General features: G+C 34.7%; 3 protein-coding genes across 3 annotated transcripts; all 3 read left to right on the top strand.

Moving 5' to 3' along the window:
* Positions 1-3,367: 3,367 nt before the first annotated feature.
* On the top strand, positions 3,368-5,847 carry LOC128157715 (uncharacterized). Its single transcript, XM_052820321.1, has 4 exons — positions 3,368-3,523; positions 4,061-4,239; positions 5,299-5,418; positions 5,521-5,847. The coding sequence occupies exons 1-4, from the start codon at positions 3,451-3,453 to the stop codon at positions 5,578-5,580; spliced, it is 432 nt and encodes a 143-aa protein (XP_052676281.1). The 5' UTR covers positions 3,368-3,450; the 3' UTR covers positions 5,581-5,847.
* A 4,185-nt stretch (positions 5,848-10,032) lies between these two features.
* On the top strand, positions 10,033-12,452 carry LOC128157724 (fatty acid-binding protein homolog 6-like). Its single transcript, XM_052820330.1, has 4 exons — positions 10,033-10,192; positions 10,675-10,853; positions 11,917-12,036; positions 12,123-12,452. The coding sequence occupies exons 1-4, from the start codon at positions 10,120-10,122 to the stop codon at positions 12,180-12,182; spliced, it is 432 nt and encodes a 143-aa protein (XP_052676290.1). The 5' UTR covers positions 10,033-10,119; the 3' UTR covers positions 12,183-12,452.
* Positions 12,453-14,066: 1,614 nt separating this feature from the next.
* LOC128187311 (uncharacterized) lies at positions 14,067-15,814 on the top strand. Its single transcript, XM_052857711.1, has 4 exons — positions 14,067-14,228; positions 14,768-14,946; positions 15,311-15,430; positions 15,514-15,814. Exons 1-4 carry the CDS (start codon positions 14,156-14,158, stop codon positions 15,571-15,573), a joined length of 432 nt encoding a protein of 143 aa, XP_052713671.1. The 5' UTR covers positions 14,067-14,155; the 3' UTR covers positions 15,574-15,814.

Here is a 15,814-nt window from a genome sequence, read left to right on the forward strand (position 1 = left end):
ATTCTTATGATTCTGATGCAATTCATTATCAAGCCGTAATGCATGTATCCTCGTGTTGGTTCATCTTTCTCTTATCCTTGATCTGCATACATATTGTTAGGAGTCTTCCTCTTTAATCCTGCACATCTAAGAGAAAAACTGAATTCGGGTATTTAGAACAGGAAGCATTCGCCCAAAATTTAAATGTTTGGCATCATCAAAAAATTATATTTCTCACATCTCCAAAAAATGTTTCCCCAAGATTTTTGGCACTATATTTCCCCCACCAAACTCACTATAACAATATGGATTAGAGAAAACCCGGAGTGTTTCGGATGGTTTTATAATGGCTGTACGATATCATATTCGTATCGCAGACAAAAACGACCCATTGCTAAATTCTTTTCAATTTTTATACGATTATTGACATTATTACGTTAACATCATCGTACATACTTGATTTTTCCATAATTATACACACTCAGCTTGCACCCCCAACAATTTACATCATATAATATATACCACGTGGTACAAAGCAATGAACACGCCCATTTTAAGTTATAATATCGTTAAAATTATATTTGTCGCTTTATCAAGGACAGTTGTAAATATGATTCAACAATCGATGATTAAATATGACTAATGATTTTGGATTAGTTTTTTTTACCTATCAGGAGGTTTCTTACGAAAAACGAGAATACGTGTACTTTTTCTATTGGTAATATCAAAAGCACAATCGTTTGGTTTGAACCAACAAAACAAAGTTCTTCTGATTAAAGATTACAGATGTCTTTTACAACCATATATAAAGGTTCCTGCATGAGTATCATATTCCTAATATAGAGATACATGTATATTTACTTTTTTGAGAACAATCTTTTCAACCTTAAAATAAATTGGGCATGCTTTTTAAATTAAAAGAGGACTCTACAAACATTACGTAGCCCTGATAAAAAATGCACGATGTAGCTAGCTTTCAGATTGGCCCGAAATACTAATACAATGTATTTGGGTGGTCTTTGTTTGTTATACACTGTATTTATTAAAGAAAAGAAAATAGATCATTTTGGAAAACAAACAAAAATCAAGACTGTACATGTATTTTTCAGTTTTTAGTTTAGCGTAGTAGTTCGATATCATCACTTCTACACGAACTTTCATTCATAAAAACGTGGACCCCTTCTCTTCTTTTCAGTCTCTTATCATCTTTTCTGTAGTTCATAATCTTATTTTTTATGCTATGTCAAACAGTCAAATAATATAAAACTAGTGCGTATTTTTTGTGCGCCGTAAAATGAAGTTTTACTATGGGAGGCACTGTAGCTCCCAGATAGTCCATCTGTATTTTTAGACAGGGAGCTACAGACCTGCAGGTAGTTCACAAGTGGCTGTAAAGCTGTATTATAATAGCTCTCCAGAAAATTTTTATCAACCAACTTCACAAAGTGAGTCTGTATTGAACCGCCATTCAGGACGTCATACTCATATCCCGTAATAATTGCTTGAAATAATAAAAAAAAAATGTCAATTTTTACCTGCATGATATGCTTTTTTCCCTATATATTGCCGACAATGCAAAGAAACATTTCTAAAAATAATATTGATACATATTTTAATTTCACGACAGTTAACCTTATCTTTAGAATTTTTATTCATTTTTTTTAAAGAGGGTGTCGCTTCTTATGTTTCATATTAATCAAAATCTCAAAACCAATGTCTTTAAATAGTTTGTTTTTCTTATCGATAACTTTGCAACTCAGCTGGCCGACCCCGTGTAATTTTTCGCAGGGGTGTGGGGGAGGGAGGTCTTGTCACAACTTTGTGGTAGCGATAAGGATGCATTTGGAGATATTTTCTTAATTCAGCCGAGGCATATACTTTAACAATTTGTTGCATGTACTCTAATGACAGTCATGCGCGGATCCAGAAAATTTTTCCAGGGGGGGGGGGGGCCGAAGGATAATTGTGTTTGCCAGGGGGGGTCCGAGGCATATTTTCGCGATAATTTTACTATGTAAATTTAATAAATTTTCATTTTCCAGGGGGGGTCGGGACCCCCCCCCCCCCGACCCCCCCTCTAGATCCGCGCATGGACAGTGGCGTCTGAAGCAAATTGAAAGGGGGTGGGGCTAAACTAATCATAAAACATTTTGACAAGAATTCCCATATTCATGAAAATTCTAATCCGTGGGTATATCAATATCTCCAATTTTACCTGCCCAATCCCCCCCCAATCATGAAATTCCTAATCCGTGGTGGTGGTGGTGGTGGGGGTGCTAGTATACCTACTATGACTCTAATTTTCATTATCACCATTAATATTTCATTCTTTTTAATGTCTTTTAAGGAACAATTTTGTTTGTTGCGAGGAAAAAGTAGGGGGGGGGTGAATCCTCCCTTTTGCTATGTTCCTAATGGTTAGGTCTAACTTGGCAAAAAAGTGGTAGGTGGGGCTAAGTCCCCCCCCCCCCCCCCCAGCCCCCCCCCCCTCCTCCCGGTTCCGACGCCTATGAATAAAAATGCGTATATATCTTTATACACTTGTATTCAAACAAAGTCATTAAATGTAATTTTTTTCAGTTCTAAGAGGATATCTGAAGCCGATCGAATTCTTTACTCGTATCTTTTATACATTCTCTTGATAAAATGTACACCAATCTCATAATTTAATTTTCCGAAAAATAATACTCTATGAAATGTTGTTATCCAGAGATAATATGATTATAGGCCTACCTAACATTTTTTTTTATTTATTCCGTCCCTATTCCGGCGATTACGGCATGCCTTTACCTGCAGCTAGCCTTTTTCTATCAGTGACGTCCCTGTTTCCATATAAGGTCATGTCAAAATTCGACAAACTTGTAGACTTTACATTACGTCAATTTGTATCATGTCAGATGTGCTATTGCCGAGCCTGAAGTTACAAATGCAGAAACTACGGATTGAAAGTGTGCAAAGTTGAAGGTTTAATTAACTAATGTAAACAATATGGTTGCAAAATGTGCATCATGCAAAGGAACTGAGTCAAATCTTACACGTGTGTATGCCCGAGTTTTATAGGTTACACGATCAGAATTACACATATTCATACTCAGGCTCACACATCAACACGATTGCATATTCGGATTTACAAGTTTACATGTCTGGATTTTTGAACACGATTACCCTCCATACTCCTCTCTATATGTTTGATGTTACGTGAATTGAACAGGTCGCGCCAAGTTTTTCTTATTAATATTAAAAACTGAATTTCAATGCTTGAAGAACAACGTTGAAGACATGCCATAAGTTCTGACATAATCTGGTCAAATTGAAAACAAACAATATAAACTGTTGTCATTTTCGTCGATAATTTCAGGGGATCACAAACGTTTTCTGACCAATCAGAGAGCGCTAACAACGTGTTTAAAATAGCCACGTTGCTAGCGAACAGAACAAACATTTTCTCTCTGCTTCGAGGTTAGTTTTAAAATGGCTCAGTTCAACGGAACATGGGAGGACCGAGAAATGGACCCAAGCATGGGACCATTCCTGGATGCAATAGGTCTGTTCTATTTGTTTGACCTTACTCTTATTGGTGCTTGACGATTGATCTTAAGTTTATCTTTTTTGCGGAGGGGGGGGGGTGGTTGGGGGTTGAGTAGGGTTGGGGGTTGGATGGGGGTGGGGATGGGGGGATGGTCAGAGCGTCAACGTGCAAAACAATAGCATTCATTTAATAATTCCTGAATCGTAGCTTTAGATTTATCCAGCCTATGAATTGCATAAATAGGAACTTTATTGAGCCATGGTTCGAATTCATAAACCTTGTGATTATGTCTTAAGAAATTTCTGATAAAAATGATAGATTCACTATGCACAATGTCAAACACAAGACTGAAGTTTTAATTTGAGATAATCGACGTAACTGTTGTTCAATATCGGTGAAAATATGTACATATCAAGCAAATGTTTAGTAAGTAAAGCAGTTCAGGATGAATTAGGAATGCAGCATTTTTTTTTACCTTTGAATATGCCGGCGGGTCACTTTCACGTGGTCACAAAACATAAACCCTGCGTCATTGCAAAACTCTTATTTCAGGGCTCGGTGAATTCAAAGAAAAATACGCGGGTGCAAGAACAACGGTGACCTACGAAGTTAATGGAGACAAGTGTAAGATTTCTTATTTGACCAGCTTGTACCCTGACAAACCCATGGTCTATGACATCGAGATTGGAAAACCATTCGATGGAAAAGGCCCAGATGGATCAGATGTCAAGGTCAGCATCAACTGGGATAAAGATAGATTACTGAAAACGAATTAAATTTGGCTGTGTTTTCTTTTTAGCGGTTTTTTGTGAAAATTTAGTTTATCGCTAAATGACATGCATGTATATACGCCGGTTGTTCGATATGCAGTGTGTATTGTACGATATCTTAATAGCATTCAAATGAGCATTACAGTGCTTTAAAAGTGTTCTCCGAGGTTTGATATATGTACTTGTAATATCAATCTCTGAATCCATTTCTGAAATGCCTTACTGTACGCTGATTTAGGTTGACCTCTTGGGCAAAGACTTATCGGGACTTGTAACGATGATCAGATAAGAACTTTTTAAGGTTTGAAAAAAAAGAAAATAAAGTCGCATGGGGCTAGATCTGGAGAGTGCGGTAGATGTTGCAAGACAGTTACCTTCTTTGGCGTAGTATACGACCTCGTAACATCTCAGATTGTAACACTTTTACACCGGAAGTTGCATTGCTAAATCATCACATGAGAAAATATGTAAAATGAATAAAGAATCTTTTTCTTTTCTTTGTGGTTCTTTTGGCAACTACATGCCTCCTACCGAGTTAAGTTAGCCATACTTTGTATCCAAATTTTATATCAATTCGAAATGGTGAACCCTTTGGTTCGTCATCAGTAACAATATTTGCGCATTGTTTTTGATTGAATTTGACTTTAAATAATGAAAAGTGTTCAATAGAGCTATTCAAGAGTATCACCATCCACTAAATCCGTGCAAAGCGTCATTGCGCTGTGCTACAATACACATTACATATCGAGCAATCCTCGTAATTATGCCACCATAGGGTACATTTATAGTAATACGTCAAACCTACGTTTCCTTACAGTGAAATCAATTTCCGCCAAATATCGCTCACGATAAATATACTTAAGTCTTTATATTACAAGAACATAGAACTTTAAAATGCTAACATATTGACTTTTATTTTTGATTACGACTATGTAATGATTGTGCATGGTATTGGTGTATCTAATCAGTTTTAATTTTCTTTATAAATACAACGTATTATTGTCCAATTTTGTCTTTCAGACTGTATTCACGGTCGTCAGTGACAGTGAAATAAGAGAGGACGAGAAGACCAATTTTGAAGACGGCAAAGATCGGTCTTTTGTCATTACACGAAAAGTTAATGGCGATGTAATGGATGTAGTAAGTATTAATATCTTACTATATAGAGTACAACTAAATTGACAAACTGCAACTAAATAATTGTCATCAGATTCACAATTTCCATTTTTAACGTGCTTTCAGGTCGTCGAAGCTGTGTCCGCTAATGCAAAGATGACAGGGAAAATGTACAGAAAGAAGTAGTGGACGTACAGGGTAACGTGACGTCAGTCGCCATGAATAACGTGACGTCAGTAGCTTTGGCTAGGACTCTTTGAATTAGCTTACAATAATGCAATCATGAGGTATATGATGAATTAAAAGCGAATTAAAAGAGAAGGTAGTTAGTGCGTAAAGATTGCATGTTTTATGCATCTACCTAATAAACATGCAATTATAATTCAAGTGCTTTTTAATTGATTATTGCACACCAAGAGAAATCATTGTTTACAAAATAAATTGTGAGGAATATGTTGTGTTTTTTATCCCAAACATTCCGAACACTTCTCTCAAATACAATTTAAAACAAGAGAAAACTCCATTAAGATTTACAACCATTTTTAACAAACTCCATTGTCCTATTAAGCTATTTGCATGTTCAGAAACGTTTAACAGGACAGTAACTTTACAGTTTTGATTATTTCAAAGTAAGAAAAATAAGATGGAACAAGATTAAACTCTGCAATGCTGTATCCAAAATTGTTTATTAAAAAAAAACCCTGTTCCAAATTATGAGAAGTGTAAAATCTAGGACGCAGTGACATCTCCACTTGTAAAATTTTCAAATAAAACTGCATTTTTTCTGATTTTTCCTTGCGGTCCTACGGCGATTCCATGAATTTTACAACGCCATGAACACGCCGTGGGGACGCAGCTTGATGTGACAGGGCCTTTAGGTAAATGACTATCATTAGTCTGGAGGGTATATAAGAATGTGGAGTGCTTTCAAAACTTTTCTAAGCAACTAAATATCCTTTACAAACTTTTACAAACTTTAACGGACATAAAAAACCCTGAGTCGATTAATACCACTTAAAAATTATACCTATTTGGACAATATATGATCAATTCTATCAAGTCCGATAAACATGTACCGTTCTCCTCTCTGTATGTTTGATGTTATTTGAATTGAACAGGTCGCGCCAAGTTTTACTTATGAATATTAAAAACTCAATTTCAATGCTTGAAGAACAACGTTGAAGACATGCCATAAGTTCTGACATAATCTTGTCAAATTGAATACAAACAATATTGTGAAACCGGGAGTGTGCTTAAGTTCTGATAGCGTACACATGTGTTTTACATAATCAATAAGGACATGGTGAATACGGGAAGTTTATGTTGACACTGTGGTATCTGGTATCCAAAGAAAAACAAACAACGCTTCTCTTTTTACCTCTTTAAACGCACTGAAAAGGGACGTAATCCGCTTATGCAAATTTAATGGACGCCATGTCATTGACAGGTTGAATTTTCATTTTTATCGAAGTATAATTTAAGGTAAAAAAATGTTGAAGTTAAGCGGGGGATTTGAATGAAGTGTATAACGTGTTACAGTTTTAGAAATATTTCAGAAATAAAAACCTATTTACAGTGGATACCAAATTGTACCATGTATTACACGAAGAGGATTGATTGAAAATATTGCAAGCTCTTCGGACTCTATGTAATTTGATTGCATGCTGACCCGTGTAAATCAAATCAGTGAAAGGTATTTTCCTTAATGAAAAAAAGATTATTCTTATGATTCTGATGCAATTCATTATCGAGCCGTAATGCATGTATCCTCGTTTTGGTTCATCTTTCTCTTATCCTTGATCTGCATACATATTGTTAGGAGTCTTCCTCTTTAATCCTGCACATCTAAGAGAAAAACTGAATTCGGGTATTTAGAATAGGAATTTATTTAAATGTTTGACATCATCAAAAATTATATTTCTCACATCTCGAAAAAATGTTTCCTCAAGATTTCTGGCACTATTTTCCCCACCAAACTCACTTAAGCAATATGGATTAGAAAAAACCCGGAGTGTTTCGGATGGTTTTATAATGGCTGTACGATATCATATTCGTATCCCAGACATTAAAGACGACCCATTGCTAAATTCTTTTCAATTTTTGTACGATTATCGACATTAATACGTTAACATCATCGTACATACTTGATATTTCCATAATTATACACACTCAACTTGCACCCCCCCCCCACAATTACATTATATAATATATACCACGTGGTACAAAGCTATGAACACGCCTTAAACATGACTAATGATTTTGGGTTAATTATTTTACCTGTCGGGGGTTTCTTGCGAAAAACGAGAACACGTGTACTTTTTCTATTAGTAATACTAAAAGCACGATCGTTTGGTTTGAACAAACAAAACAAAGTTCTTCTGATTAAAGGTTACAGATGTCTTTTACAACCATATATAAAGGTTCCCACATGGTCTGAGTATCATGTTCTTAATATAGAGATACATGTATATTTACTTTTCTGAGAACAATCTTTTCAACCTTAAAATAAATTGGGCATGCTTTTTAAATTGAAAGAGGACTCTACAGACATTACGTAGCCCTGAAAAAAAAATGCACGATGTAGCTAGCTTTCAGATTGGCCCGGAATACCAGTGCAATGTATTTGGATGGTCTTTTTTTGTTATACACTGTATTTATTAAAGAAAATAAAATAGATATTTTTTAAAGACAAACAGAATTTAAAACCGTACATGTATTTTTCAGTTTTTAGTTTAGCGTAGCAGTTCGATATCATCACTTCTACACGAACTTTCATTCATAAAAACGTGGACCCCTTCTATTCTTTTCAGTCCTTTATCAACTTATCTATAGTTCATGATCTTATTTTTTAGGCTACATCAAACAGTTGTATTTATCAAAATACTTTGATTTTTGAATAAGAAACATCTTAATTATTTCTAAAATGATATGTGTAAATTTTCATTTATTTTTTTATGCTTGTCAGTAAATGCAAGAATATTGTAATAATCACTAATTGCTAGATTTGCATTAGGACATGTAAATCGTGTGACCTACTTTTTGTTCTGTTGTCTCTTTATCATTATTTGCTTTTCTATCATGTGATAAACTCAGCTGTTGAGTTTCGGAGTGTAATTAAAGAAAAGGAAACGCAAACTACTTTAAATCATTTTTGAAAATAGTCTTAATTCTATACATGTAAGTGATATAGTGCAAAATGAAGGACGTATTTGTTAGTTAATCTGAATGAATTTAATCGATCGTTAAACTATCTAGTCCGTACATGTTAAAGACGAGTAAGAGGTCACGTTTTAAAAAAAAAAAATTGTGACTCATGTGTCTAGACAAAGTTTTATCTCTGAACTTATTTTTAAAAAATAGTGCTTGTGCTGTGTCCGGGCAATTCTGCAATGTTAGAATAAAATCTATAAATACCCCCACACTGAGAGAGAGAGAGAGAGAGAGAGAGAGAGAGAGAGAGAGAGAGAGAGAGAGAGAGAGAGTTCTTTGATTCGGTACTTATTGAAGAAAATCAAAGATATCTTTGTTTATATACAAACGCCAGAAGCCGTCTTGTCGCTGTTCAATAGACGCTTCCATTGTAGGTATGTTTGTTCTCTCTCCATTGTGAACACGTGAAGTTGGTATTGACATATTGAGAAGGTTGGCAAACAAACGATATCAATCCATTAAATAAATATGATCTTAATTTTCTAAATAATTGCAAACGCCATTTATTGCTAAATTATTTTACTATAGGCCCCTTACAGTAACGATATTAAAAAAAAAAAGTTTTGCTTTTTTGGTGTTAATTTATCAATGTTTATAGTTTAACGTTTAATTAGGGGGCAAAGGAATAAAAGAAGGGGTGGTTGCATGCTTTTTACGGAGAAGGCTGTTTTATACTATGTACCTTTTTGCTAGCTTTTTGCTTCAGACGTCTAGCAATTACAAGACAATGATCGTTATTTCATACAGTGTTACAGAGTGACCCTTGTCATGCACAATTTATACAATACGGTTTGATCCAAACTATAGGCCTATATTTCGATCACACATGTAACTCTCGCTGATATCACGTTGAAAAGTTATGCAGCTTATGAATATTGAGCACTTAAAACTTTTCTTTAACACCTTTGGTCTAAAGTCGTAAGTTCTCTCGAAAAACAGTACATGACTGAACTTTTAAATGGACATGAAAACACTTGGTACCAATATGACAATTAGGGTGCCTCAAAAGGGAAGGAAAAAAGAAATAATGCATGGGTTGCTACATGTACTAGGTCGTGGGCTGATTGTTTGTAATGTTAATGTATAGATAAAATAATTCAAAATAGTACATTTCCATTGGTTTACGAATTGGTTCTATATTCTATATTTATGTTAATATACATTTTGACATCACTGGATAACTTTGCAAAAGTCTCACGCTTATTATGACGTAATTAATTGCTATTAATTCAAATGAAAATAAAATCCACTTTTTCCGTAAGAAAAGCTTTCTTAACAAGAACTCTTAGCATAGCTCATTGAGTTAAACATCAGTCTCCCCTGGTAACAATGCCATGATCAATAATTTTATCCCAATTTTCAAATTAACAGTTCAGTTGTCATATTCGTCGATAATTTCGGGGGATCACAAACGTTTTCTGACCAATCAGAGAGCGCTAACAACGTGTTGAAATAGCCACGCTGCTAGCGAACAGAACAAACATTTTCTCTCTCTGCTTCGAGGTCAGTTTTAAAATGGCTCAGTTCAACGGAACATGGGAGGACCGAGAAATGGATCCAAGCATGGGACCATTCCTGGATGCGATAGGTCTGTTTTATTTGTTTTACCTTACTCTTATTGGTGCTTGACGATTGATCTTAAGTTTATCTTTTTTGCGGAGGGGGTGGTGGGGGGGGGGGGGGGGCGATGGTCAGAGCGTCAACGTGCAAAACAATAGCATTCATTTTATAATTCCTGATTCGTAGCTTTCGATTTATCCAGCCTATGAATTGCATAATAGGAACTTTAAACTGGTGATACATGTATGTCTTAAGAAATTTCTGATAAAAATGATAGATTCACCATGCACAGTGTCAAACACAAGACTGAAGTTTTAATTTGAGATAATCGACGTAACTGTTGTTCAATATCGGTGAAAATATGTACATATCAAGCAAATTTTTAGAAAGTAAAGCAGTTCAGGATGAATTAAGAATGCAGCATTTTTTTTACTTTTGAATATGCCGGCGGGTCACTTTCACGTGGTCGCAAAACATAAACCCTGCGTCATTGCAAAACTCTTATTTCAGGGCTCGGTGAATTCAAAGAAAAATACGCGGGTGCAAGAACAACGGTGACCTACGAGGTTAATGGAGACAAGTGGAAGATTTCTTATTTGAACAGCTTGTACCCTGACAAACCCATGGTCTATGAAATCGAGATCGGGAAATCATTCGATGGAAAAGGCCCAGATGGATCAGATGTCAAGGTCAGCATCAACTGGGATAAACATAGATTACTAAAAACGAATTAAATTTGGCTGTGTATTCTTTTTAGCGGTTTTTTGTGAAAATTTAGTTTATCGCTAAATGACATGCATGTATATACGCCGGTTGTTCGATATGCAGTGTGTATTGTACGATATCTTAATAGCATTCAAATGAGCATTACAGTGCTTCAGAAGTGTTCTCCGAGGTTTGATATATGTACTAGTAATATCAATCTCTGAATCCGTTTCTGAAATGCCTTACTGTACGCTGATTTAGGTCGACCTCTTGGGCACCGAATCATGGCTGAGCCAATGGCTTGTCGGGACTTGTAACGATGATCAGATAAGAACTTTTTAAGGTTTGAAAACAAGAAAAAAAGTCGCATTGAGCTAGATCTGGAGAGTACGGTAGATGTTGCGGTTACCTTCTTTGGCCTAGTATACGACCTCGTAACATCTCAGACCTGTACCACTTTTACACCGGAAGTTGCATTGCTATATCATCACATGAGAAAGTTTGTAAAATAGATAAAGAATCTTTTTTTTTCTTTGTGGTTCTTTTGGCAACTACATGCCTCCTACCGAGTTAAGTTAGCCATACTTTGTATCCAAATTTCTTATCAATTCGAAATAGTGAACCCTTTGGTTCGTCATCAGTAACAATATTTGCGCATTGTTTTTGATTGAATTTGACTTTAAATAATGAAAAGTGTTCAATAGAGCTATTCAAGAGTATCACCATCCACTAAATCAGTGCAAAGCGTCATTGCGCTGTGCTACAATACACATTACATATCGAACAATCCTCGTAAGTATGCCACCATAGGGTACATTTATAGTAATACGTCAAACCTACGTTTCCTTACAATGAAATCAATTTCCGCCAAATATCGCTCACGATAAATATACTTAAGTCTTTATATTACAAGAACATAGAACTTTAAAATGCTAACATAGTGACTTTTATTTTTGATTACGACTATGTAATGATTGTGCATGGTATTGGTGTATCTAATCAGTTTTAATTTTCTTAATAAATACAATGTATTATTTTGTGTTTCAGACTGTATTCACGGTCGTCAGTGACAGTGAAATAAAAGAAGACGAGAAGACCAATTTTGAAGACGGCAAAGATCGGTCTTTTGTCATTACACGAAAAGTTAATGGCGATGTAATGGATGTAGTAAGTATTAATATCTTACTATAAAGAGTACAACTAAATTGACAAACCGACAAGATTCACAATTTCCATTTTTAACGTGCTTTCAGGTCATCGAAGCTGTGTCCGCTAATGCAAAGATGACAGGGAAAATGTACAGAAAGAAGTAGTGGACGTACAGTGTAACGTGACGTCAGTCGCCATGAGTAACGTGACGTCAGTAGCTTTGGCTAGGACTCTTTGAAATTAGCCTACAATAATGCAATCATGAGTTTTATGATGAATTAAAAGCGAATTAAAAGAGAAGGTAGCTAGTGCGTAAAGATTGCATGTTTTATGCATCTACCTGATAAACATGCAATTATAATTCAAGTGCTTTTTAATTGATTATTGTACACCAAAAGAAATAATTGTTTACAAAATAAATTGTGAGGAATGTGTTGTGGTTTTTTTTATCCCAAACATTCCGAACACTTCTCCAAAATACAATTTAAAACAAGAGAAAACTCCATTAAGATTTACAACCGTTTTTAACAAACTCCATTGTCCTATTAAGCTATTTGCATGTTCAGAAACGTTTAACAGGGCAGTAACTTTACAGTTTTGATTATTTCAAAATAAGAAAAATAAGATGGAACAAGATTACATTCTGCAATGCTGTATCCAAAATTGTTTATTAAAAAAAAATCCTGTTTCAAATTTTGAGAAGTGTAAAATCTAGTACATCTGTCTATAGAGAAAGAAGGAGTTGCACAATAAGAACAGTTATAAGTGCCTAACATTTTGTTTCAATTCTACAGTATTTTACAAGACAAATCTTATTCTATTTCAGTCTTATAGACTGATCATTGGCATGAAAATGTTTGTAGCTTATGAACAATGAGCACACTAGTATACAAATACTTTTGAAAAACGGAGACTTTTTTGTGAATATGCGACACAGATTTTTTTCTTCAAATCAATGTTAAAACATATAAATCCAGTATTGCAATAAAGGTATTTTACAAAATATATAAATTTATTGACTATTTTTTAATGATGTTCATGATATCGGTTTATTATAGTACACATGTGTTACATTAAAAGTTTAAAATTTATCAATTTAAACTTAATACTAAGAAAAACATTCTTATTTCGGTTTCTTTGGAGGTAAATTCCTTTGCGCTTTTGGCTTGACACTCCGAAATTCCACATAGATAAACCTATTTATTTCATTTCGGCCTCATATATAAACTTATTTACTTTGTTTCGACTTCGAGTTAATCTTGTCTTTGTTACAGGCCTTCTCCGCGGAAATACGAGTAATTGTTATGACACCTTCTTTGGCTCAGCTAATAGTGTCAAGCATCAAAAGAAATTTTGCCGAAATTGGGCGTAAACCTTTTTAAAACAAGTTACCTGATTGGTCAAAATTAAAGTCCGTAGATTGACCGCAATAGTAGGTGACTTTAACAAAGTCACTTTCCATCTTGCGGCAATCAAATAAAGACAGTTTTAATTTAATTTACGGATTTTATTTTGATTCAATCAGGTGCTGTGGAAGCAAGTTTCTTGCAATTAGACACAGGTTGATCCTTGAGTTAATTTCCCCAAACAATTAGTCACGACGGTGAAAACCAGTGTGTGACACATGTAGTTCCTGAATCGTAGTTATCCGTTTGTTGTCAAAATGTTCAACATTCTATACACAGTATGAATTTGATAAAGCAATGTAATAGATTTAAGCAGCATTGTTGAGAGAGAGAGAGAGAGAGAGAGAGAGAGAGAGAGAGAGAGAGCATCGCTGCAAAGTCTAGCAAAAAAAACCCCAAAAAACTAACACTTTTTGTGACAAAGTTAACTAAATACATATAATTCACATGAATCTATGATGAAGAAATAAAAGGTTCATGTAGCAAGACCTTAATTATTGCAACAGGTTCATGTGGTAATGAAGATCGATACCTTTACCTCAAATTCAAAATCAACAGTTCAGCTTCATAATATTTGTCGTCGGTAATCTAGAGAAAATTATAAATATATCTGGCCAATCAGCGATTGTTACAATGCATTTAAATTGCCACAGTGCTAGCCTAACGATCAGAAATTTTTTCTCTCTGCATTGAGGTCAGTCCGACTTTAAAAAACGGTTGTTTTTTTTAAAATGGCTCAGTTCCAAGGAACATGGGAGGATCGGGAATTGGACCCAAGCGCATTGGCATTCATGGATGCAATAGGTCTGTTGATTGCTTTACCTAAGTTGAATTGGTTCTTAATGAATTGGTCTTATCTTATTTTTTTCGGGGGGGGGGGGTTCAAATACATGTAATTAAAAAACAGTCATAAAGAAAGTATGTTTTCTTGTTGACACTGGTTATATATTGACCTATTAAATTAATAATTTGCACATATTTGATTTGTGTATTGCGGTCATACTTTATTTTTATCATTAACAAATGATATAATGTAAGTAATCGATAATGCCTCCGAGTTTCCAACATATTTTTAATAAGCCCTGATTAAATTTTGTTTAAAAAGGCACTGAAATACACTGTATATTCATAAGCACCAAACTGTAGTTTGAAATTGACAGATCTAAATATACTGTTGTTGCTCAACACTTGTCAAAATACATAAATATCAAGCAAACATTACAAGAAAATGAACAAAACAAATCTTAAGACAGGGTATGTAGCATTTAGTGTATTTGAAAAAAAATTCTTGCAATGCTGATGCAAAACAACTATCCTACTCATTTGAACGACCCTCGTTTCAGGGCTTGGAGAATATAAGGACAAATACAAGGATGAGAGATCAACAATGACCTACGAAATTAACGGGAACAAGTGGAAGATTACTTACTTGTCGAGCATGTACCCTGACCAACCCATGGTTTATGACGTCGAAATCGGGAAACCATTCGATGGAAAGGGCCCCGATGGATCAGATGTCAAGGTCTGCATCATTCATGATATAATTGTGTAAATTTATAATGTTTAGCTGTGTAATATATTTAGTTGTATTAGCAGTAATCGCTAAATGGCATGCATGTATGTTTATAAATAGTAACATCTAATGACGCATTAAATCAAACATACCGCTTGTTTATAAGTTAATTTTCGCAATAAGTAGCACACGCTGTATCATATAGATACAAAGTAAAATAAGTAACATGTATATATTTAATTATTTATGAGGTTTTGAAGTTAGTCTAAATTACTAGCTATTTACGACTATGTATTGGTAATGCCTAAAATTGAAATTGAGAAATAGTGTTTTCTTCCAAAACAAAATTGTACGGTCAAAAATTGTGTTTCAGACGACAATGACGGTCATTAGTGACAGCGAAGTAAAAGAAGACGAGAAGACCAATTTTGAAGACGGCAAAGATCGGTCTTTTGTCATTACACGAAAAGTTAATGGCGATGTCATGGACGTAGTAAGTATTATTATTTAGTAAGGGTGACTAATTAAAGTTACATCAGATAATTCACGACTTTTATTTCTTTAATCTGTTTTCAGTTCGTCGAAGCTCCGTCCTACAATGCAAAGATGACAGGGAAAATGTACAGAAAGAAGTAGTGGACGTACAGTGTAACGTGACGTCAGTCGCCATGAGTTACGTGACGTCAGTAGCCTTGAATATGACTCTGAAATAAGCCAACAATAATGCAATCTTGATTTATATGATGACAAAAGACAAAGAAGATATAGCTAGTGTGTAAAGATTGCATGTTTTATGCAATGATAATTCAAGTATGTTTTGTTTCGTTTACTGTACAAGTGAAAAAATTGTTGTGTAAAATAAATTTGTGACATGTAA

Source organism: Crassostrea angulata, chromosome 1, assembly GCF_025612915.1.
Source record: "Crassostrea angulata isolate pt1a10 chromosome 1, ASM2561291v2, whole genome shotgun sequence".
Lineage (NCBI taxonomy): Eukaryota > Metazoa > Mollusca > Bivalvia > Ostreida > Ostreidae > Magallana > Magallana angulata.

Coding starts and splice junctions, on each gene's coding strand:
- LOC128187311 (XM_052857711.1), top strand. CDS start 14,156: ATGGCTCAGTTCCAAGGAACATGGGAGGATCGGGAATTGGACCCAAGC. Junction 14,229..14,767: donor GGCATTCATGGATGCAATAG/GTCTGTTGATTG, acceptor CCCTCGTTTCAG/GGCTTGGAGAATATAAGGAC. Junction 15,431..15,513: donor ATGGCGATGTCATGGACGTA/GTAAGTATTATT, acceptor ATCTGTTTTCAG/TTCGTCGAAGCTCCGTCCTA.
- LOC128157724 (XM_052820330.1), top strand. CDS start 10,120: ATGGCTCAGTTCAACGGAACATGGGAGGACCGAGAAATGGATCCAAGC. Junction 10,854..11,916: donor CAGATGGATCAGATGTCAAG/GTCAGCATCAAC, acceptor TTTGTGTTTCAG/ACTGTATTCACGGTCGTCAG. Junction 12,037..12,122: donor ATGGCGATGTAATGGATGTA/GTAAGTATTAAT, acceptor ACGTGCTTTCAG/GTCATCGAAGCTGTGTCCGC.
- LOC128157715 (XM_052820321.1), top strand. CDS start 3,451: ATGGCTCAGTTCAACGGAACATGGGAGGACCGAGAAATGGACCCAAGC. Junction 3,524..4,060: donor ACCATTCCTGGATGCAATAG/GTCTGTTCTATT, acceptor CTCTTATTTCAG/GGCTCGGTGAATTCAAAGAA. Junction 5,419..5,520: donor ATGGCGATGTAATGGATGTA/GTAAGTATTAAT, acceptor ACGTGCTTTCAG/GTCGTCGAAGCTGTGTCCGC.